This window comes from Lampetra fluviatilis, chromosome 21, assembly GCF_964198595.1.
Source record: "Lampetra fluviatilis chromosome 21, kcLamFluv1.1, whole genome shotgun sequence".
Taxonomy (NCBI): domain Eukaryota; kingdom Metazoa; phylum Chordata; class Hyperoartia; order Petromyzontiformes; family Petromyzontidae; genus Lampetra; species Lampetra fluviatilis.
In genome coordinates, this window is record NC_136295.1 from 6,026,893 (window position 1) to 6,052,371 (window position 25,479).

The window sequence follows — 25,479 nt, forward strand, 5'->3', positions numbered from 1 at the left end:
CGTGGCTGATTATTGCTTTAATGCGGTGGGCTCACACGAAATTTATTTTTCTAAGACGAAGGTACTTTGCAAACCCACCAGCTATCAACAAAGATTCGTTCATGAAACCATCCATGTTTAGACAGATACAATTTCAACCAAGAAGATGGGTACAAACTCAGCAATCACTGGAAGGACGTTATCAACCAGTTTAAGTCATAACTGGCTGTAATGTTTCCATTTTAGACCTGGTAGCCATTTAATTGGTGGAAGCCCACCACCAGCACCATCATTACGCACTACTACCATCACCTCTAGCAGCAACCTCCGTCAGCAGTGTGGGTGTGTGGAGCGAGGTGCAATGTTTGCCTGGCGGCCCTTTGATTAGTGGAGACCCACTGCCCGTGTTGTTTTCCCCTACATTAACATTAGCTGCCCACCCATGCTGCTGACACTTGGGCTACGCCCATTTTTAAACCTTTATAAGCAGTTTGCCTTTAGAGGCTATAACCCCCTTTTCCTGATGATGACCACTTGTGTTGCGATCGAAACGTCGTAGTTTTAATGTTATTTTCTTTGAACCTATCTAAGTGACTTTACCGAAAGACCCAAAGAATATTCACATGCTTGTAAGGTGGGCTTAATATACCATACTGGAAAAGTTTGCCTCTGTAAGTTTGAATCCATCATTTGAATATTACCTGTGCAAATTATTGAATTTTAAAAGGCTGTGTATCTGTGAATACTCAGGTTTCCCTTGCAAAGCATACATTTAATTTAAATGGGAGTGCAAATAATGCCTGAAATTAGTGCAAGGATGAGAAAATAGACATCTTCAAAATTAATCAAGGGTACTAATTAACCTATACAAATTAACACAAGGCAGTTCCTAACCCAGACAACAATGTAAAACAAGGTTTCAGGTTTTTAAAATGTCTAAATGGAGAATAAACAGTCATGTTCATATGTTCATTTTTTATTTGTATATATTTTTTTTATAAATTCCCATTTTATTTCTTTCATTATGAATTTCTGGATAACTAAAAACAGCAGTTTCAAAATCATCTTTTTATTTCCAAAACGGCCACTTAACTTGAGAACCATGGTCTTCCACTGTGATGGTGGTTAACTTTCTTGGTTGAGTTTTATTAGATGAGGTTAAACATCTAACGATTCAGTGACAGCTTAAAGTAAAGTCTTAATTTTAAGGTGCGTGCATTGAATTGAGCATCTATAATAATTGACTAAAAATAAATATAAAGAATGTAGTTATTAGATACCAATTATTTTTTAAGGCGAAGAGTACACCAAAATAATTGAGCTGGAACTAAGATGGACAAGATAATAAAAATATACTTGACTGAAGATCCCAAATTATCAAGATGAATTGCATTGTTGGTGGGGTTGGGGAGTGAATCGTTACATTCTCCAGTGTCAAGTTCAGGTGAAAATTGAGTACATGTGACCATATCCCCCAATGGCGAGGCACACAGCAAGCAGAAAACTGCATAGTGGTTTACATAAACCCATGTATACGCAATCAAAGCACTACTTACCATTTTTCAGATATTTTAGCCACTTTTTTGCCAGCACAAAATAGTTTGTCCAATGTGCAACACAGATGTTTCAGTCTATAAACTGATGTGATTTTCATGTATCATTCAATGCATTGAAATTTTAATGTAACAATTAGGCCTACAATATATATCAATCGGAAAATGTTGGTGCCCAGTTGGTGACATCAGCTTGCCGAAAAACATCAGCTGTGCTTCATATACATTTGTGTCAAAGTAATATTTGATTCAACCATGGCCAAACAACCCCCATAACCAACAACATGGGGAAGCCTTCATCCAGCAGTGGACTGACAAAGGAGCATATTATGAAAGTGCTGATAAACAAATTTCAACACTAAGTAGACTTAGAATAATGCTTATAAAAGAACGTATCTGGTGATATTGCTCATTCAAAACCTTGGAGGCATTGGGGTATGCAGATGACGAAATAGGAATGCCTCATTTGTCCAGTTTACCACTGTTATAGGCACCTTCTTGATTATATTACGCATACTTTTCTGCTAAAGGGGCAATGTTCAAGGGTTTTAAATGTTATAAAGCAATCACATTTCAAGAATATTTTCAATGTTGCATTCGAGAGAAAAAAAATTAAGGATTCCTTGCAAAATGTTACAGTACATTGTTTAAATGACTGCTGCTGTGATGTTTGATTTTCTTGTTTGAGAACCATAATAAAATATCGAATTTACAAACGTGGTTACTGGAAATTGAAAACATTGATTATTTATGGGCGAGCACAGGGAGATTGAAAACCACTGACTTAAGGGTCGAGTCCAGAACCCTGGAATGTAATTAGGCCAGATAATTCTAGCCAGGCTTTCAATATTGGCAGTCATATCACAAAAAGCAATGGATGCTACCACCATCATCCGGGCAAAACGAATAACGTTTTTTTTTCTAACTCAGTGACTCAATCTTTGAACTTCAGTTTTGTGCATTTGTTAACGTGTGCAATACTGTATTCAATATGTACATGCTACACACCATTAAATGTGCCCATCTTTCAGTGTACCGGTTTGCTCACAATGGTTATGCCCCAACAGCGTATGCTTACTTTCAGTGGTATTGTCCAAAGCCTAAGATGGCCATTAGGTATAAAAACGCATCAAAACAACACGTAGTGAGATTTAATAAAAAAAATGGCACATTCCAATACCTTAGTAAAATACCGTTTTTGGGAGAGACTGGAAGCTTTGGGGGGATTATAAGCATTTCTACCCAGCTTGCTTACAATGCTGATGTAATATTTAAATACCTGATCTAGTAATGTATTACCAACTGGGCTTAATTGCCTGCACAATAGAGAATGCAAACACAGCTTCTGTATTTTCACATGCATTATGAACCCAAAGTAACACCATCTATTTACATTTAAAATTGTGGCCGATAATAAGCAACAATACAACACAGCAGCAATATATACTGGTTTATCCTTAACGATAATCATAACAGCCAGTCCATAGCTGTTAATTTGTGCTACAGGGCCAGCACACTGAGACCAATCCATTCCTGAAACTAGATACCTAAAAATAGCAATTATAAGTTTTCATGAATCGTGTTAACAATTTTGTGGTCTCCATAAGACAGGAAGGCAGGCCAGTGTGATCTAAAACCGTGTTACATCTTATACATCCACTTTCCTAGTTTTATAACTTAGTTGAGCTGCCAACTGTGCACACCGAGATGAAAATAAGAGCTCTTGTTAAACCCACTCTTTTACAGTGAATCAGTTAAAGACTGCTTTCTGAAACATGTGCATTATTAATCGGATAAGACCACATGGTTGGTACAAGGCAAGTCCAGATTGAGACTCACGGTCAACAAGCATCTTCCATGAAGTTGCAGCACAGGGTTAGTGGGGAAGTAAACAGGACATTGTCTCACAGCAGCATACTCCTACAATAGTCGTCACATTTCATGACATGACTTCTGAATTTTAGGAATTTAAGGCAATGCAGCAACATCACTTTTTAGGTTAAAAATCAGCAATAACTTGGTTTTGTTATCATCTAAATTACATGTAATCTTACAGTATTTGTATTCAACAAAGGACTGTTCTTATAGAACATCATTCTGTGTTGAACATTTAATCAAATAACTGGGTTTTAGCTCATTTTACCGTTGAATTCTCATATTCCAAGTGCAGTGAATGCTATTTAACTTAAAAAATTGTGGATCACAGAATATTACAAATGCTGTGATCATACCAGCATGAGCAAGGCATCGTGGATATAAGCAAACAAATATTCCGACTTGTGCTTTTGCAGAAGCTGACCATTCAGTGACATCTTAAACACCTTAAGAAGTATATTTACAAAGCAAATGAAAATATTCAGTCATTAAGTTACTAAACTCCTCGTGTGCTCAGACGAGAACATGTTTTCCCAACATTCCATTCAGCTTGCAGTTCAAAGGTTAACGACATTCCTTTGTGTTGAGTGAGGATATGCAGATTTAATTTAAATAATTGCACAATTTTGGTAAAATTGGGCCAGAAGCTTTTGAACGTGTGTGCACCCCATCATTCAGCTATACACCACCTACTAATTAAATATCACCACATTTCTAGAAACACGAAAGTATCAGGAGATAAGCAGTCTTGAAAAACACATTCCCATTATAAGAATATATTGTGAAAGGCCAAAGCACATCACCATCTTTAATGAGCTCCCATAAAATGTAAAAAAAAAACCTGTAAACCTTAACAATAAATCCTCGTTATATAAAAGTTCCATGGTATACTGTGAACAAAGTACAATTACATAAAATACTATGGTGTACAAGAGTATACCATGGTTCTTTTTAAAAATAAAAACGAGTGCATGTCAACCATCAAATGTAGCATATTATTACATTGGCAAAATTATTCACAAAAAGAGAAAACACGTTGGACTCTGCTGTCGCAGTAATCAACATGGCTTCAGTTTCTCAGGAGGTACTTGAATCATCTTAACATGAACGCATTTCCCAGTTGTTTTAACAGTTGTGTGAATCGTAAATACATGCACGTGAAATTGTGCCATCTCCTGCAGGCAGTGGTTGTATTATACACTACAAACCTGAGGATCTTCTTGGTTCTTTCTGTAAAGTCATGTAGAAGGAAAATAATAAAAAAACAAAAATAAAACATAATAAAATACAATTCTCACGACGTTTCGGCCACAACGCAAGTAGCCGTCCTTAGGTGGAGAACAGGTCTGTCGGAAAGACAGCATAATTTTATTATGTCTTATTTTTGTTATTTTATTATTTCCCTTCTACGTGACTTTACCGAAAGAACCAAGAAGATGAATCCCTGCAGTCACGAAAGCTTTAAATCGAAATTTAAACCTGAGGATGTTATTCCACTTCATCTTACAAAAACAAACGCAAACTCTAAAATGCCAGTGTGACAATGGGTGCTAGTCACAGCGTATTAATATATCGATGTATACATTTACTTGTACAGATATTCATAAGAGTAAAACCAGATTAGCACCTCACATAAAAATAAAAGCCATGTTGACAATTATATGGTAAGTCTGCACAGCTTAAATCAAGCAGTCTAGATTGAAGTCTTTAAAATAATTAAGACATCTATTGTTAAAACATCGAAAAGGCTCTTTGTTGATGTATCTCGCAGTTATATTTCCAGGAAGACATTCGACACTGCAAACAAATATTAACATATACCATAAAGATTAAGCACCATTTGCTCTCCTTTTCCAGTGTACCAGGTCTTAAAAGGCTGCTCCAGCTAAACTAATGAAAATAAACCCCTTATACTTAACAGAAAAAATTGTGACAATACTGTACCTTGTTTCACTAAGCTTAAAACGATAGTATTTTGAGACTTGCCTAAGAATGTTTTATTTTTTTAACTGTCAATGTTCTTCAATTCTTCAGCAATGTTTTACCACTCAACTTTAATTCGTAGTTGGCAAAAAAAGCAGCATTTCCAGGTTAATTTACCATGTTATATATACGAAGTTATTGCTGCTCGACTCGATTGTTTACATAAATTGTTAAATAAATAACTTGCTGAATATTATTCATCAGAAGGTAATGCACCGAGTCGCTCACTTTGATTGAAAGTATTTTTCTATATACTGTAGATATATACACACACGCGCACATTTATATCTATATATATAATTTGGCATTTTTTGCTACTGGAGCAGTCCTTCAAGAGGAGGGAATATATTTTTGGTTTGTCCTCTCCCGCCCGCACGTCTGCCCATCCGCCCATCCAACATAACACGGAACCAGCTCTGCATCCAAGTTGAGAGTTGTGGCTGCAGCGCGAGTGTTAGGGTGAGGTATCAGCATTGTTTGAGCGTCACTTGGCGTCATGCGCGGCTGCCTCCGGGCGCTGGCACCGTCTGCAGGGGGATGAGGCTCTCACACTGCTCGGGGTCACTCGTCCTGTGGGCACAGACACACACCACCAATGGTGAGATTTAAAACAAGGCGCAATGCATATATTTCGATTTAAAGCTTTCGTGACTGCAGGGATTCATTTTCTTGGTTCTTTCGGTAAAGTCACGTAGAAGGAAAAAAAATACAATATAATAAAATAATATGAATAAAAATAATAAAATAATAGAATTTTTTATTTTTTTATTTTTATTCTTTTTTTATTATTTTCCTTCTACGCGACTTTACCGAAAGAACCAAGAAAATGCATATATTATTAGTGTTTTTTGTTTGCATTCTGACCACAAGTATCGTGGCTAATGAAGACATGATTCCTTGTAAAAGGTTTCAGTTTGGTGTTTTAACATCTTAACACTTTTGATTTAAAGCTTTCGTGACTGCAAGGATTCATATTCTTGTTTCTTTCGGTAAAGTCACGTAGAAGGGAAATAATAAAATAATTATACTAAAATTATTATTTCCCTTCTACGTGACTTTATCGAAAGAACCAAGAATATCCTAACACTTGTTTCGTTGCCAGAAAAAAGGGGAAAACCTATTCTCATATTTTAGTACTGGCAAAGGAGGTCCCATGACAAAGACTTTAAAATTATAGTCAGGCACTCCCATTATTGTGCTCTAGTGACATCACCTGTGACATCCCTAGTGACGTTGGCAATTCCATAATAAAAGTAAATTGAGGAGAACCAATATAGAGGGGCACCCATTTCCAATGAGCGGCTGCGATGGCATGTGGAATAAATGTTGATGTGCTGACATCGAAGACATTGGCCTTAGTAACCTCTTTCATTTCAACGGCTCTCCATTCACCTGAAGGAGAGCGAGGGAGAGCACACTGCTCATTCGGGAGGAATTTGCCTAACATGCTGACCTATAGAATTTCCACAAGTGCCATAATACCTTGCTAGGACATAATTTTAAAGTATTTCCTTTTCACGAAATAAATTTCTAGCTTGTATCATACAGCAAAGAACACACAGCCTAGACACGCATCTACAAGATGAGCTGTTTATTTTCTGGATTGCATCTTCCACAAAATAAAGCAGGAAGTACAAAACCCAAACTGAAGTGAAAATGAAAGTTTAGTATTGTATAGCATCATTCATACCAACTGGATCTCACAAAGACTGAAGAACCACAGGCAAGTGGCATGTCAGCCAGGCTGTAAGCTAGCGCTAACAATTGCCCAAGGCCTGCAGTCATCTGTATATGAAGATGTATTTACCTCCAATTAGCACGGTTGGCTACGTATGGTGTGAAAGAAGTTCAACATACATGTTTTCATATTCTTGGTTCTTTCGGTAAAGTCACGTAGAAGGGAAACAGTAAAATAATAAAAATATAAAACAATAAAATTCTCACGACGTTTCGATTGCAACACAAGCAATCATCATCAGGTGTGAAAACCACAGCAAGAAAATTTGAAAAAAAATACATGTTTTCAGCAAATTAGTGAGCGTCAATACATGTGGGAATGTTGTACTGCTTAGTTGTCGCTCTGAAGAAGGGGAGATCGATGATCAGTCGCCACATTGATGCCATTTGTCGTGATTTCTCACTTAACAGAGTGGGCCACGGGGAAGCTACAATCTTTGCACTGCCGTGTGTCAGAGCTGCACCTCTGCATGCGCTGCCGCCGGCACAGGAAGGCGAAGATGCGGCGTAGGCCCACTGTGGCGGGGTCCCAATTGTTGTAGTGGCAGAGCGTTGCCGCTGCCGCGAATGCCAGGAAGATGGGTGTGCAGCCCAGGAAGAAGAGCCACGTGAACTGCACCTGCACCGGGCATGGGGTGGATCCCTTCGTCAGTGCACATCAATAAAGACCCGGCAGATGCGCGTCTGCTTACCTGCGCATCCCCTTTCGTATCACCGTGTTCATTAGGTATAATCTGATTTCGTATATATATACTCAAAAATACCATTTCCACATTTGTAAATAAATGCAAGGTAATCTCAAGAAACAAGTCATTAAACTTTCCAGTTTACTCAGTCAATATTCACTTTTGTAACGTAACATATACAGTTAAAATAGATTAACATCAACTGCAGACATTAATTTCCATGTCACCCCCTCAATGTGTAAGCTTCATTACAAAAATCAAACAGCTCTTGTCCCACATATATACCTTATGCTCCTAGGCTATGTGTTTCAGGCTGTCAAACACATTACAGCACCCTAGTGACATCAATGCAAATTCACTCACATATCATAAGTCTACGGCATTACGTCACTGGAGGGCGCAATGATCCTTAAACTCGTGGCAGACACCGTAGGATTTACAGCCTACGTACACACCTACAAGATAAACTCTCTTCTCTTGCATCTCCTTTTAAGGTTCTAACGCCTTGCACCCACCCCAGTGAAACCCACGGCTCACCTTCCTGAAGCAAATATCGGCTAAGACAGCCAGGGGTACAGTGAGGCTGAGCGCCAGAGTTCCCATGAGCGATGACGTCAAGAAGCAGCCCCTGAATGGTGGGAGCACACACACGCAACATGTAAGGAGGAATGAACGGTCGCACAGACTTACACGTGCAAACAAGCTCTGTCTAACTTGTTTCAGAGGTGAAACGAGGTATTATCAATGCCAGATCCCCCGTGTACAGTAAAACCTTGGATTGCGAGTAACTTGGTCTGCGCGAGTGTTTTGCAAGACGAGCAAAATTTTTAAATAAATATTCATTTGATAAATGAGCGAGGTCTTGCAATACGAGTACTGTAGTATGTACAGTATACGCTTTGTCTGCTGAGCGTCACGTGATCACAACTGAGCCAATGGTTCTTCTCTCTCTCGCTGCGGGATTGTGGGTAATCATCTCCCATGCTCGGTCTCAGTCGGCGTGCCTCACTCGTACAGTCAACATTCGTGCGAGCGTATATTGTTTACTATAGTGTTGTGACCACGAGTGTGTGCGTAAAGCATTTTTAAAATTTTGTGTCCAAGTGTAGTGACTGTTCTTTAGTAACTACTGCAAGTGAAAGTCGTCCTACACAATAACCCTCCTCCTCCTCTCCTCTCTCTCGTCTCCCTCACACCAGCCACGATTAAATTTAATAAATGTAATTACTTTATATTAAATTTAAATAATAAAAATATAAAAAAGGTATTTTGTATTAATCATTTTTATATGAATACAGTATTTTTGGGTTGTGGAACAAATCATCTGATTTTCCATTATTTATGGGGAAATTAGCTTTGATATACGAGTGCTTTGGATTACAAACACGTTTTCGGAACGAATTATGCTCGCAATCCAAGGTTTTACTGTACCTCTATTAGCCACTGTGGAGCGATGGACTTTTAAATCTAGACAAAACTAATTTATTGAAAACTGCTTTTCGTGTTTAGTTTGTTGTCCCTCCCCTGCACCTCCAATTAACACGGATGCCGATGTATGGTGTGAAATAAGGTCAACATACATACATACATACAGAAGTTGTCTCAAGAAAGGAAAAGGTCAAGTAATAAATAAACTGACATTAATGCTTCCATTAATAAAACAGTATCAATGTATGTCATCTTTTTTTTAAGTTTACCTAATTAGGCAAAACCAGATCCATTCAATTAACGTCACACATGCGCCATGCACTGTGTCCTGCTGTGCAATTAATGCACCACGTGTGTGTGTGTGTGTGCGATGTTTGTACTGACCAGAGCCAGAGAGCCTCAGTGATGGCAGTGCCCAAAATGCCGTTGAGCAGCAGGCAGAGCCAGACTGTGCGGCTAGGAAGCTCGAATGGCTCCAGCCCCGTGTAATGCAGCAGGAAGAACGCCGGCCAAAAGAACAGCATGCAGAACAATCCCAAAAAGCCTGCACATTCACAAACACGCACAGACACAACGAAGCAGTGTTGGCTAATTTACATCTCCAAGTCAGCACAACAAAAACGTTGGGAAATTTACTTTTTCCACTGCCGGTCCACTCGGCATTATTTTGGGGGTGAATCGATAATGGTACAATCGCTTGTTGTGGGGTAAAGTCTCAGTATCGTTAGCATTTCTAATCTGCAAGGTCAAACAGCCTGCCCTGCCTCGTGTGGCTTAACCCGTGTCCAGTGCTTATCACTATCACTGACGTTTTATTACTTCATGTGTATGAGGCAACTGTTCTTCTACACACAACTATAACAACCTCCCTTCACCACTAAGTGATAGTGACGTAACTATGGCGCTTGTGCCATGCTAGGTGCACTTTGAGGCCACGTGAAGTGTCGAAGGCCCGCTGGCAGGAGGTCAGGAAACAGACCCAGGTGCCATGGGTTGACTTGAGATGATTGGCAGATGCACAAAAAATGTTGGCTGGCAGATTTGCTGTGATTGCAGTGGAGTAGAGATTACGAGTCAAGCATATTTTAATAAAGGCACACTACTGCTCAACACAAAGATCCCCCATATAGTCTTAGACTATTGGGGCAAGTGTTGTTAGCGAGCACCTATGAAGGCTGGCACAGCACACGAGGGGGTGAGTGGCCAGCACCACACCCAGCCACCTTTGTCTTCCTAGTGGCGATGCTTACACACCGCACCAGGTACTAATTTGAGATTGAGTCGACCTAGGGGAGGCTCAGAACCAGTTCAGATAATCATCATTGGTGGTTGCCACGTGCAGGAATTGAACTCGTGTCGCCAGGTTTGTAGCGCGGCGCGGTAACCGCTACACTACCACTCCCGACTCACACATACAGTTTAACACGTAGGCTTTTGCGACCAATATCCATAACAGGTTTTTTTTTTGGGTTAGATCGCGTAAATATATAGATGTGTCGTTAAACCCGCCACCGCCCGACACACCTAATTAGTAAAGTTTGTCATGTATACAGAACATGTAAATTCTTTACTAATACAGCACACCGGTGTGTTGGAGAGCAAAGCCACAACATTTGCAATCTGAGTACGACGTTTCGCCAGTAATTACAACTAGCTTCATCTCACACACATGCAGCATCATCCATTGTTCTTTACGCCACAGCGCGACCAGTAGCAGGTCGGGTACATAACTTACCAAGGAACATGGGCAGGTCCACCTTGTCCTCCCTCTCTACCCGCCTCTTGAGAATCACCACGTACACTGCGTAGAGTGCCGCGCCCGCCAAAGAGCACACGAAGCCTGCACAGAGCCAAAACGGTACAGGAAAACGAGTACACGTGCACATGCGTGAACACATCCAACAAAAAGTTTGCCTCCTGTTATATAATACCTACTATAATCACCCAGGAATGTCTGTCCTGAATGCTCGTGACGTCACTCCACATCGACCAGCCCACCTCATTAATATTCATGAGCAGGTGACGTCCTCCAAATGGACACCCCCTCACCCCTCATTAATAATAATTAGCGGCTGACGTCACTCCACATGGGGGGGGGGGGCGAGGCGCCTCCTCCCCCCTCCTCGGTGTCAACTTACAGCCCTCACTACAAAGGCAGAACCCTCACGTCACGCGATCTCCGTGACGCTGTTGAGACATCAAAGTAAAAAGGACGTCATGATGAACAAGGGATTATAACCTTAAAATGAAATAGGTCTGTGTCACCGCGCCCTTACAAACTGCACATGAATTAATGCAATGAATATCACGTCGCGGTCTGCTTACACCCATCCTTGGACGGGCAAAAGGATAGTTGTAGATGTTTTCACAATTATGAATTACCTACGGAATGTGCCACTAAGTTTAAACAATTGTAACTGATACAGTGACACTCAGATTTTGAAATAGACTTAAGATAGAAAATGTTATGTATTAAAATAAACAATGGTGTTCCATGTCAAGGCTTGTTATCGCCTTGCTTGTACTCATAGGGCTCACTGAAATATGCACGTTAAATACAGCACTACACATATATGTGGGTGTGTAGCAAATTCATGCTTGATGTTTTACAATAGTGCATGCAGATGTGTGTGTTTGGGTGTTTAACTGTGCAGGCGTTCATGTATTTAGGCGCACAGTGCCGCTAACAGCACTTGTTCAAACAGTCTGTTAAAGGCTACACTGGGAACTTCGTCTGTGTCGTGTCTGTGTGGGTTGTGTGCATGTCTCACCAAGCTCTTGTTTGTCTCCTGGTTGTGTGCTGAGAGACACCCTCACCAGCACCTCGCCACCAATACTGCTCACACAAAAACACCCCCGCAGTTGGTTTGATCCCCTTGTTGGTCTGGTTAATACTTTTGGAGGCACTTCTGTGAGTACGAACACAATGTAACAGTGTGCACGTGTAAGACAATACCTGAGGCCAACGGCCAACAGTTTTGAGAGAGTGAAGCGATCTCCGCTGTTACTGGGGAACACACCAGCCAGGACCAGCGTGAACAGACCTAAACACATCCAGGCAACAATTACACATCGATAAGAAAAAACCTCAGCTAGGCACATGCACCAAAACGCCCCGTTTCCACAAGCACACCCACAGACAAGCCATGCAAATATTCCTGGGTGGCTTCAAAGAAGGCAGGCCCGATACATGTCATGAACCAGGTCGATGTATTAATATCATAGCTCCATATTAATATCATATGCATGTTTTAAAAGGTATCTTTGTTGCATTTTAAGCCCAATATGAGATGTGAAAACATTGAGGAAAGGTATATAAGAGGCGACGTTTCAGGCAATGTAAAATGGCCATTGTTCAAAAAGTCTTATTGTGTTGATGAATGTGTTGGGTTTTTTAGTGCTCCTGCACTGCTGGCTTTGCAGTATCACCAGAATAACTTGTTTAATAAACGTCCTTCACACATAAAATGCCATTGTATCTCTTTTAACAAGACACCTTAACATTTAGCACATGAGATCCATTGTGACCTGTTGATAGAGCTCTGCTAATTGGCGCACTGCTTATTCAGATGCTCTTTTAAAAAATGTGGATATGCGATTGAAGCATTTACCAGACGTAGAGGTGAGAATGTTCACAATGGCGACCTGGGTTTTTACCAGTGCTGTTTGAAAGGACAAATTGGCCATGAACCACTGCAAAAAAAGAGCAAACACAGACATACTCAGAAAGCTACAACCTGTCGGAACACAGCTTTATTCATTTTGTTATCCACTACCATGTTTTATGAAGCATAGCAACTGATGCTGGGAAAATATAAACTTGCATTGACAATTAACTGTTTTGTTAAATACACAAAGATCAGTAAGAATGTTTCAATGATAAGTGGTTTGGGCAAGTTTTATACACACCTATGTACGCAAAACCTTTACGAATGAAAGCAAGATTTAGGCTGTACACACATGAGGGCATGTTTTCCTATTTTGTGCCAAAATAAGATATATTTAGTCGATGTACTCTTCACCCCAGATTTAAATATATATTTAAAAGGACAAAATAACACACTTCAGAAACAACAATAATGTCGAGATAGAGTTTCATTATTTTTTTTATAACTGAAAGCAACAAAAACAAGTTTAGATCAGCAGTCAATGGCTTCTGGTTGCCACGCTCTTACGCAGTTTCCAATTCACTGTTTCATTCACGTAAGTACCATATACTGGATTACAAGTTGATGAATAACATTTATGAGACAAATAAAGATGTACAATTCCTTCTAGAACATGTATCCTACTCACAACCAGGATAAAACTATCCCTCGTATGGTTTCAAATAAATACATTAAGGATTCGGTGAATGAGTCTAAATTAAGTACACGAGACAAAGTTCCTGCATTTACAGTTATAATTCGAACACTACTACAAACAGTGCACGAGTGTGGTATTAGCAATTAAAAGTGAACCAATTCGGCAAAGAAAAAATGAAGTGACTCAATCTATGACCAAATCATCCGGAATACACTGGAATATTCAGATCCCAGAAGCTAAGCACGTGTGTGCATGTAGTGCTTGGATGGGTGACCACCGTGCAACAGGTTATTATATGCTGCAAAGCTATATGGTGGGCAGTGGAGGGTGGTGCAGAAAAACACCCCTACCTTCACCAACGCACACTGGGCAGCGTGGTGAAGCATGGTGAAATAACCCCCACGATGTGCACAACTTGAGGTTATCAACCAGCAGTGTATGACAAAGAGCTGCTCATGTACTTTTATCAAACCATAATATATGTATTAGATTAAGCGACCTTATTTCTCCTACTGCTTTACAGAAAGATATGCTGCTTGGTGTAATGGGGAGCGCTATGAACTTCCAATTAAGAGGTTGCCAGTTCTAACAGCGTGGCATTTTAAGAAATCCGCAAGTATATTAAATCTCCTCCCGCCATCTCTGTTCACAAAGCTGTATATACATGGGTATGCAACATTTAGTTAATCAACTAAATGTCAGCGTGAAAGAGTAGATGAAAACTCCCTCCGTTAACGGCTTTCTGGAGCTTCCTCCAGTGGAGGGACCTTCTGTGACCCACCACAAAACATAGCAGCAGGCTGATCTTGGCGACCTGGCCCACAGGAAGCTTGCCCGCGGCCCGTATGGCTGCCTCGTGGTCTCTCCCGGCCCAGTAGGACATGCGCGACAGCTTGGCAGCCAGCGCATCCCTCGACGGCAGCTGCCGCACCTCCGTCAGCTTGCTGAAGCGCACGCGTGGCCTCTTGGCGTCGCCTGCTTGCAGAAGTTGGATTTAATGTTTGTGATTAAGGTGGGCATCTTAGTCACAGTTAAAAAGAGCTCCTCTAGAGAGTATTTGGCCTGCTCTTCCATGCTAGGCCAGATATTTTTCATACAGCTGGGTGGACATAGACTGGTGGTGGGCGGGGGGGGGATTTAAGAAAATGCACCATTGTTAAAATGCTATGCTGTGAGATAGAAACACACCAGCAACATCTGGATAAAAAAATAAGAATAGGTTTTACCCTTTCTGGCAATAAAACAGGTGTACAGATATTCAAACACCAAATAGATTCCTTTTGCAAGGAATCAAGTCTGCATTAACCACACGTACTTGTGGTGAACATGCAAACAAAACAATCACTTATATTTGCATTGTCTTTGACCTCTGGATCGCAAATCTATTGTGCTAACGCTGACAGCATTGTAGCATCCTTGATTAAAGATATATAAGCAAAATATCAAGGGTTAAGATTTTGGCAGAGCATAAATGTCATGTTCAGGTGAAAGTGCGTTAAGGTCAATTGCATTGTTAAGTGAGGGTTAGGGTGATGGTCTGGTAGAGTATACACGTTGTGATTATAGTTAGGTAGAGTATTCATGTTACTGTCAAGTAAGTGTGTTTTGAGGATATGGTTGCTCTTATAGTTGGGAACAGAAATAGTGTCACAGTTAAAGTGAAGCAGTGTCAGTATTAGGGTAGGTGTTAAGCAGTCATGTGGTTATGGTTATGCAGGTACCGTATAGACATACATGAAGGAAGTTACAGTGAAGTAAAGTTTCAGCAATAGGGGAGGGATTAAATATATTGCGATGATGTGTTTAGAGTTATATATACGAGTAGGGTAGAGAAAAGTTCCGTTAAAATTGGCTACACTTTATTTCGATGCATTAAAGGGAAATGTTTGGGTATGCATTGCATGTTTGCCCTCTCTCTTCATACCAGGATCTTCTGTATCATTTCCCTCAACGCTGCTGCTTTGTTCTCCACTGGAGTCATTAAAATTCACGGGCATGTACAGTGGTTCACCCTATGAGGGTCAACAGGGAGGAGAGATATAAGCAATAAACTAGATGTATATCGCCTAGCAGGCACAAGCGACCACTAAACTATCCTCACACAGACACACATGAGCATTCATACACGATTACAGAACACCCTTATTGAACTGGATAAGATGGAATTGCTGCAAAACAATCTTTTGAGCCAAAAAAACAGTCATGGGTTATTATGTCTAAATGCTTATGATAATGCATCTTCACACATACTGTACAAGAATGTCTTATTCTTTGTTTCAAGCGTATAAAGGGAATTATCCCCACGTTTAGCCCAATCAAACTGGGACCTTTTTTCTTTGCTCGGCACCAATTATGTGCAGTACAGAACCACAGCGTGAAACATTTACAGATATGCCACTGATTTATAATGACCCTCTTCCTGTCTGCTCAAGCGGTGAATGAATATGGTGACAGCGATGGCTCCGTATCTTACAGAGGAGAATGTTAAACTAATGAATAAATATACAACATTGAGGCTTTGAATAAAAATGTAGTTTTCTCTATAATTTCTCTCAAGAGGGATGTGCTCCCAATATCCGAATTAATCCAAATATCAGGACGTAGATACAAAACAAAAAGGGACGTTACCGATATGGAATCAGATGACCTTACTATTGTTCGCAAGAAGACATCTTGCATGAGTACATGACCTGAAATGATCCTTAAAAATCCAAAAGTAGTTTTTTAAACATCTGAAACTCATCCCTTCTCCAAATTAGTTTTGTAGGGTGTCTAGAAATGGATAACCCCCATTCGTGCTCCATAATTTCTTGGAAAAACAAAGATGCCCCTGTTAGCCTACACATGCTGTTGGGACAAGTGCAATTAAAGAGCACACTCGCACACGTACCAACAAGGAATTAGCGCTGGCTTCACTGCGGCTTTTGGTGCTGATGCACCCAACATCCGTCTCAATAAACTAAAAAAGAAAACAACAGACAAATTAGCAGCAGGAGTAGCAGTGAACATGAGTAAAGTTCTTTAAATTTTGTATCAACAGCCACTACAAATAAAAACATGCATAAGCATAGTATTTATGCAGTTACCAGCCATCAATACCCACCAGACCCAAAAGGTCTTTGACACATGGTAAAAGTTTGGAACAGAGTGGTGAAAGTGCCATTGAAAGTGCAATAAAAAATAAAAATAAATGGGCCGCACTGTTCATGTAGGAAATTACCGGAACGCTGTGTGCCAAGCAGACCCCCTGCATGCACTTCTGGCGCCATGGCTTCCAGAGCAGGAACCCAAGTAGGTAGACCACAAACATGGAAGTCTTGGCAAATGTACTGAAAAAGGGCTTCTCAAATGTGCGGAAAGCATACTGCGGATCCACAAACACAGACACACACATTTGCAGTGGTACTTCAATGACAACACAACAAAATTCTGAAAAAGCAATTCTCACACCAATAAACTGTAATGTACAGATCCCTTTGGCAATCCACTGCTGAATGAGGGCCCCTCTACACCGTGAAGGTTATGGTGGCGCAGGTTAGTGCCAAGGGCAACAAACAATGAAGCAAAGAAGTACGGTACAACAAGTGGACTGTCGCTGTCTTTTGTCCAACACATAGCCCTGCAGTTTACAACACCTAATATTCATGGTAGTCACACAACCAAGCGTTATCCAGGTTCAAAACTGCTTGGATTCTGAGATCTAACAAAGTCAGGTGCAACCCGGGTGATTTGGTCATAAGCAATCTAGCTATAACACATGGACCAGCTATAACACATTCGCCGCTTGTTGCAGAGGCTCACTGTTTTAATCCAGCGTCCGCCCCGATTAATATTTCAGGCGTAGTAACCATAAAAATAAAGGTAATCTGCTTCACACTTACGTTAAAACTCCCACACCATCATTCACGAGCGTAAGTGCCACTGCGTGCCGGCGTCATGGTCTAAACTTGCCAAATTAGAAAAATGATCCGCAAAATTTACGCAATTGGAATCTACATCGCAGCTATTGCCCCCTAATTTGAAAACGTGGCAGGACCCTCCTGGAAAAGTCATGACACTCGGTCAGACTTCCCACTGTAATAGAGAGAAAAAACAAAGATTGGCATGCCAACTGTAACAAGTTAGCCCACTTCAGGTCCAGTGCCGCTCGTCGTCATTGCATCATCGCATCCGTACCCAGGTGAGCTCAGAGGAGGCGACCCATATGATGTCGACGAGGAGGAGGATGAAGACCCCGAGCAGCATGCGGCGGCGTGGCGCGGTGAGTGCCGGGGGGGCGGCGGCGACAGGGGAGGCGCGCTGCATCACCGCCAGCCCCAGCAACGGTCGGCGCCGCCCAGCACGGCTGCCGCAAACACATGGAACAGCCATGTGGCCGGTACACTTGGCCAGTTGATGCGATTAAAGGGAAACAATGCAATTGATCGAAGCATTAAATAATCAAACGGGATCGGTGGTTGGCGAGGCTGGCTCAGGGGAATTATGTCGTATGCCGAGCCAGCAAAGCTGAGAGGTCGAGTTCATTACAGAAGACCGAGTAAGCATTCTTTGGTTCTTTCGGTAAAGTCACGTAGAAAGAAATTAAATTAAATAATAGAATACGACGTTTCGATTGCAACACAAGCAACCATCATCAGGTACAAATGAATGAGAAAACAAACATAGTAAACTTGAAAATATTATGCAATACATCAGAGAGAGTCGCCCAACACAAGAGTCAACACCCCACCTGGTTGATTACGATCCTCCAAAGATTGCTAAATTTGAGAGAGAGACAAAACATAGACACACAGACAGACACACAAGCAGAGAGACTCACACAGAGACAAACAGAAAGAGACACACACATAGGCCGACCGAAAGAACCAAAGAATAATTCCTGCAGTCACGAAAGCTTCGAACCGAGTAAGCAGTTTCCTATGCCCTATAATGCTACATTGTTAATAATGCTAATACATGGGTTTAATAAATTAATGCCCGTGCACTGCTTAACATTTGTTGATAAAAAAAAAAACTTGGTGCACTAAACAAGCGATCTCTTACTCTTAGGTTTTTTCGGTAAAGTCACGTAGGTAAAAAAAAATAAAAAAATAGAAATAATAATAGAAATAAAATAATAGATCACGACGTTTCAGGCGCAACACAAGCGTCCGTCATCAGGTGGGACAACCACAGCAAGAAACAATTGCTGAAGTGGGCAAAAGAGCTGCTGTAACAAGAGGCTATATAGGTAAGAGACGGGGGAGGAGCCAGGGAAGAGAGATAGAGAAGGAGGTCTCTCCTTGGTCTGCCTATATGTGTGTCTCTCTCCTTCTCTCTCATTTTTTCTCTCCTCCCTGGCTCCTCCCCCATCTCTTACCTATATAGCATCTTGTTACAGCAACTCTTTTGCCCACTTCAGCAATTGTTTATTGCTGTGGTTGTCCCACCTGATAACGGACGCTTGTGTTGCGCCCGAAACGTCGTGATCTATTATTTTATTTCTATTATTATATTATTTCTATTATTAGTATTTTTATTATTTATTTTTGCAGCCACGAAAGCTTCAAATCTAGAAGCAATCTCTTACCTGCACGCAACACTCAGATTGTGTGAGTGAGAGGCCGTGCCGATGGCTCTCGGGATGTCTTGAAAATTACATTTCGGCACTTTGTGGCCAACAAACTTGTATGCAGAAAATGTCCCTAGAAACACAGGGAGATAAAAGGGATTGCAGATTTAGGACGAGACAGGGCACAGTTTGTAACGGAGTTTAAATTAGTTACGTAGCAAATTGCCCCCGTACTAGTTTCAGAACTTTAAAGATCATGGATCCCGATTTTAACACTTTAGTTTCTAAAGCACCACTGGTGGTTGAAAGGTTCATAAATGCATATACAACACACACTAATCGAACATAATATATTTTTATATGATTAGTTGCATGGATTGTTTAATAATCCAATCAAAGCATCATAACAGGTCAAATATAAACCATTTGGAATAAAAAACATACAGAACTTACAAACAGGTACCTCGAAAAAATGTCTCACCCATGAGTCAAAACAGAGTAAGCTTGCAGGCTTATTCCTTGACATTTAACTGAGAAAATACCTGACGAAATGTAATTCAGTGCAGAGTGACAGGTGGCATCAATATGACATACTACAGTGTCAGGGACTACCCACCATGCACCTGTGCACAAATGATTTGTGTAGAGTATAATGATGTTGTAGAGTTTTAATGTACACATGAAAACATGTGTATCCTCAAAACACAGAATCCCAGATATCCACACCTCCGATTGGCTACATATGGTGCGAAAGAAGTTCAACAAAAACATACATCCATATCTGCTTCCTCAGCGGCAAGCATGCTACATCACACGAGGTAGGCTCAAACTGCCAACCTAACACAGCAGACCATTGATTGTTTGCTTCCAACAAGTGTACAAAGGTAGGACACACCCAGCTGACGATCGAAACTCATCAGAGTAGGAATAAATGAAATACTGTAGCTGATGTGGCTCATGGGTAACACGCCCAAGTAAAAAAGCAAGAAAATCGTGCTCCAATTAAGAACTGTACATCCACGTGGAAGTAAATACAACGCATTAAACATAAGCATCACACAAAATGAAATATATTTCATTTTGTATGAAGCAGTTTCTTGGCTGAAAAGAACATATACAGCACAACATATATTGTGCAATTGTGATTAATGAGCTTCACAAACTATACAAACCACATATTTGACTGGTGATGCATGATGACCCCTTGGGTTGACATTGTTGTCTGCTAAATGGATTATTTTATAAGCTGCAATGTGTCTCTTCCAATCCTCATGTGGAAAATTGAGCTGCTTGAATAATGAATAAACATCTGTGCTGGGCCATTAGAGCTATATTGGGGCTATACAGTCCAGTAATTTTCAAGCTTGTCCCAGATAGGGCAAACATCGCAAGCCTTCACTACGAATAATTTGTCATTTCTTTATGCAATTAAACAGTGCAGCTCACACATATTTTACATAAAAGGCACAGCTATGCCAAAATACACGTTCTGTGTTGTCATAATCCTGTAAGACCTGTTCTACTTACGCATGTATAAGTAGAAGACAATCTACACACTTGCTTCAATGGATTAAGTTGTGTTTGCAAGCACATATCAATGTCAATTCAAACCAGGAAATGAATGGGCTAGTTGAATCGGCACGACGCACGTCCAGTGGTACGTCTCCAGTGTTGATGTTGATCACGCTATTTTAGGCTGAGTTGACCTAGGCGAGGTACTACACAAAAGCCTACAGGTCACTGCTCATCAGAGGTCGCAACCGGGTACCCGATACCCGTACCCTACCCGATACCCGGCTACTCGTACCCAGCCGGGTACGGGTACCCGTTTGCGACCCTGGTGCGTCCAGGTAGGCCGTGAGTCACTGGTGAGTCACGGTTTGTCACTCATTTCCCAACGTCTTGTCTCTTCTCACAATTCAAGTTCCTAGAATCAACCCACCCGCGCCTGCAACATGGCTTCATCCCAGAGGTCGCAATCGGGTATGGCCGGGTACGGGTACCCGTTTGCGACCCTGGTGCGGCCGGGTACGGGTAAGGAATCAAAACCCGTTTGCAACCTCTGCTGCTCATGTATGCCTAAATATAGCTTCGTTTACAAAGTATATTCCCCCACAATACCGAGGTTCAGAGTTCACATCCCAACTCCGGTCACACTTATAGTTACATAATCATCTTCAACACCATTTAAGAGACCAGTAAAATGAGCACCAGGTTTTATTTAACTAACCGTGATTGTTATGTTCGACTCTGGAACAAGATTCCAATGATGAGAATAAATAATTTCTACCGCATTGAGCAACTGTGCAGAAACCGAAAGTCCCTGACATGCAAACATTGTAAGTATCCAGTATGAAGTGGTAAGGCAAGACGTTCGGAGTTCAAAAAATTAAATGTCAATGCACAGTCCTTATGCCAATCCCCTACGGAATGGGGGCCTCCACACGTACTGCGAGTTGTGCGATTGTATCACCAATTCTTCACGCTGGTTATTAGAAGTTCATAAAGGTGGGTAGCATAGACGTGAGAGCATACAAGTACAGTACAACAATATATTTTTTTCTGAACTGACCTCTAAGCATCCCATGACAACTTGGCTCGGATGCTGGTAACCATTCCAAGCACCATAAGGGCTCAATCCTGCTTTGCTTCTGAGATCTGACAAAGATTGGACGTGTACCGGGTGATCTGGTTATCATATGAAGGTTAAATTTGTACCATTTGGGGAGATATCATTTGCCATCTATGAACGACAAACTATTTCGCCGTTTGGCGAGAAAACAACTGCTTACCATACTCTCTGGTTCTTTCGGTAAAGTCACGTAGATAGAAAATAATATCTCCGTGACTTTACCGAAAGAACCAGAGTATGGATTCCTGCAGTTCACGAAAGCTTCAAATCAAGACTGAACTGCTTACTATGTTTAATTAATGCTAAACCGATCCTATTTCATTGAACACATTAACAACACGTTAGCCACGTTGGCATTGCAATTGGTGTTCTCTGTACATCACGATAAGGGATTGAACCTAGGTCACAGCGCTGATAGTCACCCATATACTGTACAGTACTCTTACACCGAATTGTTGGTACAACACAAAGCTCAAAATAAAACATGCGCCCCCCCCCCCCATTGCCTTACATATTGTTGCAACAAACGCTGTTAGTGAGCACCTATTAGGAATGGCCACGCAATATAAAGTGGGCGGCCAATGTGACCAACACCACGCCCGGCCGCTTTTGTCTTCCCAATGCTGATGTTCACACAACCCACCGGGTGAATTATTTGGGGGTGAATTATTTGGGGGTAAATCAACCGAGGAGATGGTCAGAACAGGTTCGGACACACACACGATCTTAGCGTTTACGACGCATTTCCGATGGACGTTGTGCATTGCGTGCGTGTACTGTGTGTGTGTACTGCGTGTGTGCTGTGTGTACTGCGTGCGTGTACTGCGTGTACTGTGTGTGTAATGTGTGTGTACTGCGTGTGTGTACTGTGTGTACTGTGTGTACTGCGTGTGTGTGTACACTGTGTGTGTACTGCGTGTGTGTACTGCGTGTGTGTATTGTGTGTGTACTGTGTGCGTGTGTACTGCGTGCGTGTACTGCGTGTGTGTACTGTGTGTACTGCGTGTGTGTGCACTGTGTGCGTGTACTGTGTGTGTGTACTGTGTGTGTGTGTACTGTGTGTGTAGTGCGTGTGTGTGTACTGCGTGTGTGTGTACTGTGTGTGTGTACTGCGTGTGTACTGTGTGTGTACTGTGTGTGTGTACTGTGTGTGTACTGTGTGTGTGTACTGTGTGTGTACTGCACACACACACAGCCCCCGTTTTTGTCAATCCACTGCTGGACGAGGGCCGTTCCCACGCCGTGCAGGTCGTTTGACCATACTTCACCACGCTGGTGCTGGCAGAGGGCCACTTGCCCTCTACCTGAAGCGTTATTATCCGGGCTTAAACCCTGCTTAGCTGCAAAGATCTGACACATTCCGGGTGACGTGATCACGGGCAAATATTGTTTTTACAACAGTATTGACTTATTGCATAACAGAACCGTAAGAGAGATTGCTTCTGCTTGGAGGTTGCCTTCGTAAGGGACATCCAGCAGTGGATTGACGACGATGATGATGATGATACACACCTGAACTGTGATGTTCCGGCCACGAGTTTGAATCGTTAATGATGAGGAAGCGATCACAAGGAGGCGGCCACCGATGATGTCGCTTCACTGACGCTGGAATATAACAAAATAAAAAGCGTGGAACAAACCACAATTATGTGAGTGACACGAATTACTCAGCTGGCAGCAACTTTAAAGTATTTTTTGTTTATTCTATTTCCATTATATCATCGCGATTAGCATCGTCAAAATAGCATTCGTATGCGACAGTCGGGGCCCACGCAGCGTCTTAAAGTTGCCTGCAGTGTTGTTGTTTATTTATCGCTGCATTTTTTCTGAAACGAGTTAGTAGTATTCTTGGTTCTTTCGGTAAAGTCACGTAGAAGGGAAATAATAAAGTAATACATAAAAATATAAAACAATAAACATTCTCACGACGTTTCGACTGCAACACAAGCAATCAACATTTTTTTTATTTTCTTGCTGTGGGTTTCACACCTGGTGATGAATGCTTGTGTTGCAGTCGAAACGTTGTGAGAATTGTTATTTTAATATTTGCATTATTTTATTATTTCCCTTCTACGTGACTTTACCGAAAGAACCAAGAATATGAATTAATGCAGTCACGAAAGCTTTAAATCAACATTTCGAGTTAGTAGAATTATTTCACTGCAGTTACATGTTTTTTACTGAACGGATTCGTTTCCTCGCTGAATGTTTGGCGGGGAAGAACGCAGCACATCGGCAGTGTGTACATGTTGACGTTATCCAGCACGGTACTGCACAAAAACCTACGTGGGTTTTAACGAAATCAACGTTTTTCCGTATTACTGCAGAACCCAAGCGCAGTTAAAGTTCGTAATTCGTACCTCGTGAGCTTCCTCCCTTCCTGTAGCGTCCGGCGGCGAGAAGCTGCGGTGGTGAGGAGGGAGTAGAACCCCGAACTGTACAACATCACTCGGCAATCCTCCCCCTTGCCAGCACCCCGTGACCACGTTTACAGTGCGCACGAAACCGCAGCGGCCATCTTGCTAAGGGAGGTACCACACCCCGCCCCCAAGGTAATCACCCCACTACACACCCCCCCCACGGTAAACCACCACCCTCCGGTAACTCCTCCCCCCCAACGGTAACCTCTCCCCCTACGGTAAGCCCCACCCCCCCCCGGTAACCCGTCCCCCCACGGTAAACTGCCACCCCCCGGTAACCCCCCCCCCCGGTAACCCCTCCCCCCACAGTAAGCCCCGCCCCCCCTAACCCCCTCCCGGTAACTCCTCCCCCTACGGTAAGCCCCGCCCCCCCGGTAACCCCTCCCCCCCACCGCCCCCTCCCCACCGCCCCTCGACGGGCTCACGAGCGCGACGCGACCGAGTCCAACTCGACGCGCGCGCTGCCATCTTCCTGTACCAAGATGGCCGCCCACCGCTTCCCCCCACCCCCCTCCCCCGGTGACGTCACGCGCCGACGCTCTCTCTGCACCGCCCTCTCTCGCGTCTTCTCCTCCTCCTTGTTGTTGTTTCGATTTAAAGCTTTCGTGACTGCATGGATTAATATTCTTGATTCTTTCGGTAAAGTCACGTAGAAGGGAAGTCATAAAATAATAAAAATGTAACAATTATTATTTTATTATTTCCCTTCTAGGTGACTTTACCGAAAGAACCAATATAATGTTGTTGTTGTTGCACTCCCCCCACCACCACCAACCCCGACGGGCTTGGCTTTGTTATTCGTAACGCATCCAAGCGAGCCGTGCTCGCTATTGGTTGATGGTGTTGTTGATGTTGTTGTTGTTTAAAGTGTTTTTTTTACCTTCGCTAACACTTTGTAATACGATTAAAGCGGACGGGAAATACAAGCGGCGCTTAGCCAATCAGAGTAAGGGGAAATAAGGGGGGGGGGGCGTGCCACTTCACCTTGACGTGACCATATCGATCCAACAATGAGTCGTTGCCATTGATATGTTATTGATTCGGTGACCATATCGATCCATCAATTAATCGTTGCCATTGATATGTTATTGATTCCGTGACCATATCGATCCATCAATGAATCGTTGCCATTGATGGCGAGTTATTGATTCCGTGACCATCTCGATCCATCAATAAATCGTTGCCATTGATAAGTTATTGATTCCGTGACCATCTCGATCCATCAATTAATCGTTGCCATTCATGACATGTTATTGATTCCGTGAACATATCTATCCATCAATCGTCGCCATTGATGACAAGTTATTGATTCCGTGACATCTCGTACCCA

At 42.0% G+C, this 25,479-nt stretch overlaps 2 protein-coding genes across 2 annotated transcripts in view; one reads left to right on the plus strand and one right to left on the minus strand.

Moving 5' to 3' along the window:
* Nucleotides 1-7,639, plus strand: part of NUB1 (negative regulator of ubiquitin like proteins 1) — a 29,301-nt gene extending 21,662 nt beyond the window's left edge. The window contains exon 16 of the mRNA XM_078865932.1: nt 7,539-7,639. The gene's annotated coding sequence lies outside the window, so the exon portion shown is untranslated. The remainder of the gene's footprint in view (nt 1-7,538) is intronic.
* Nucleotides 946-24,257, minus strand: LOC144938170 (solute carrier family 35 member F5-like). The gene is given in 16 exon segments (XM_078865936.1): nt 946-5,960; nt 7,592-7,746; nt 8,351-8,441; nt 9,626-9,785; nt 10,977-11,081; nt 12,013-12,077; nt 12,198-12,285; nt 12,853-12,934; nt 14,328-14,521; nt 15,471-15,558; nt 16,437-16,505; nt 16,767-16,910; nt 17,723-17,891; nt 19,116-19,230; nt 24,090-24,130; nt 24,132-24,257. Coding segments are annotated over 16 exon segments (1,686 nt in total). The 5' UTR covers nt 24,176-24,257; the 3' UTR covers nt 946-5,884.
* Between the last annotated feature and the right edge of the window lie 1,222 nt (nt 24,258-25,479).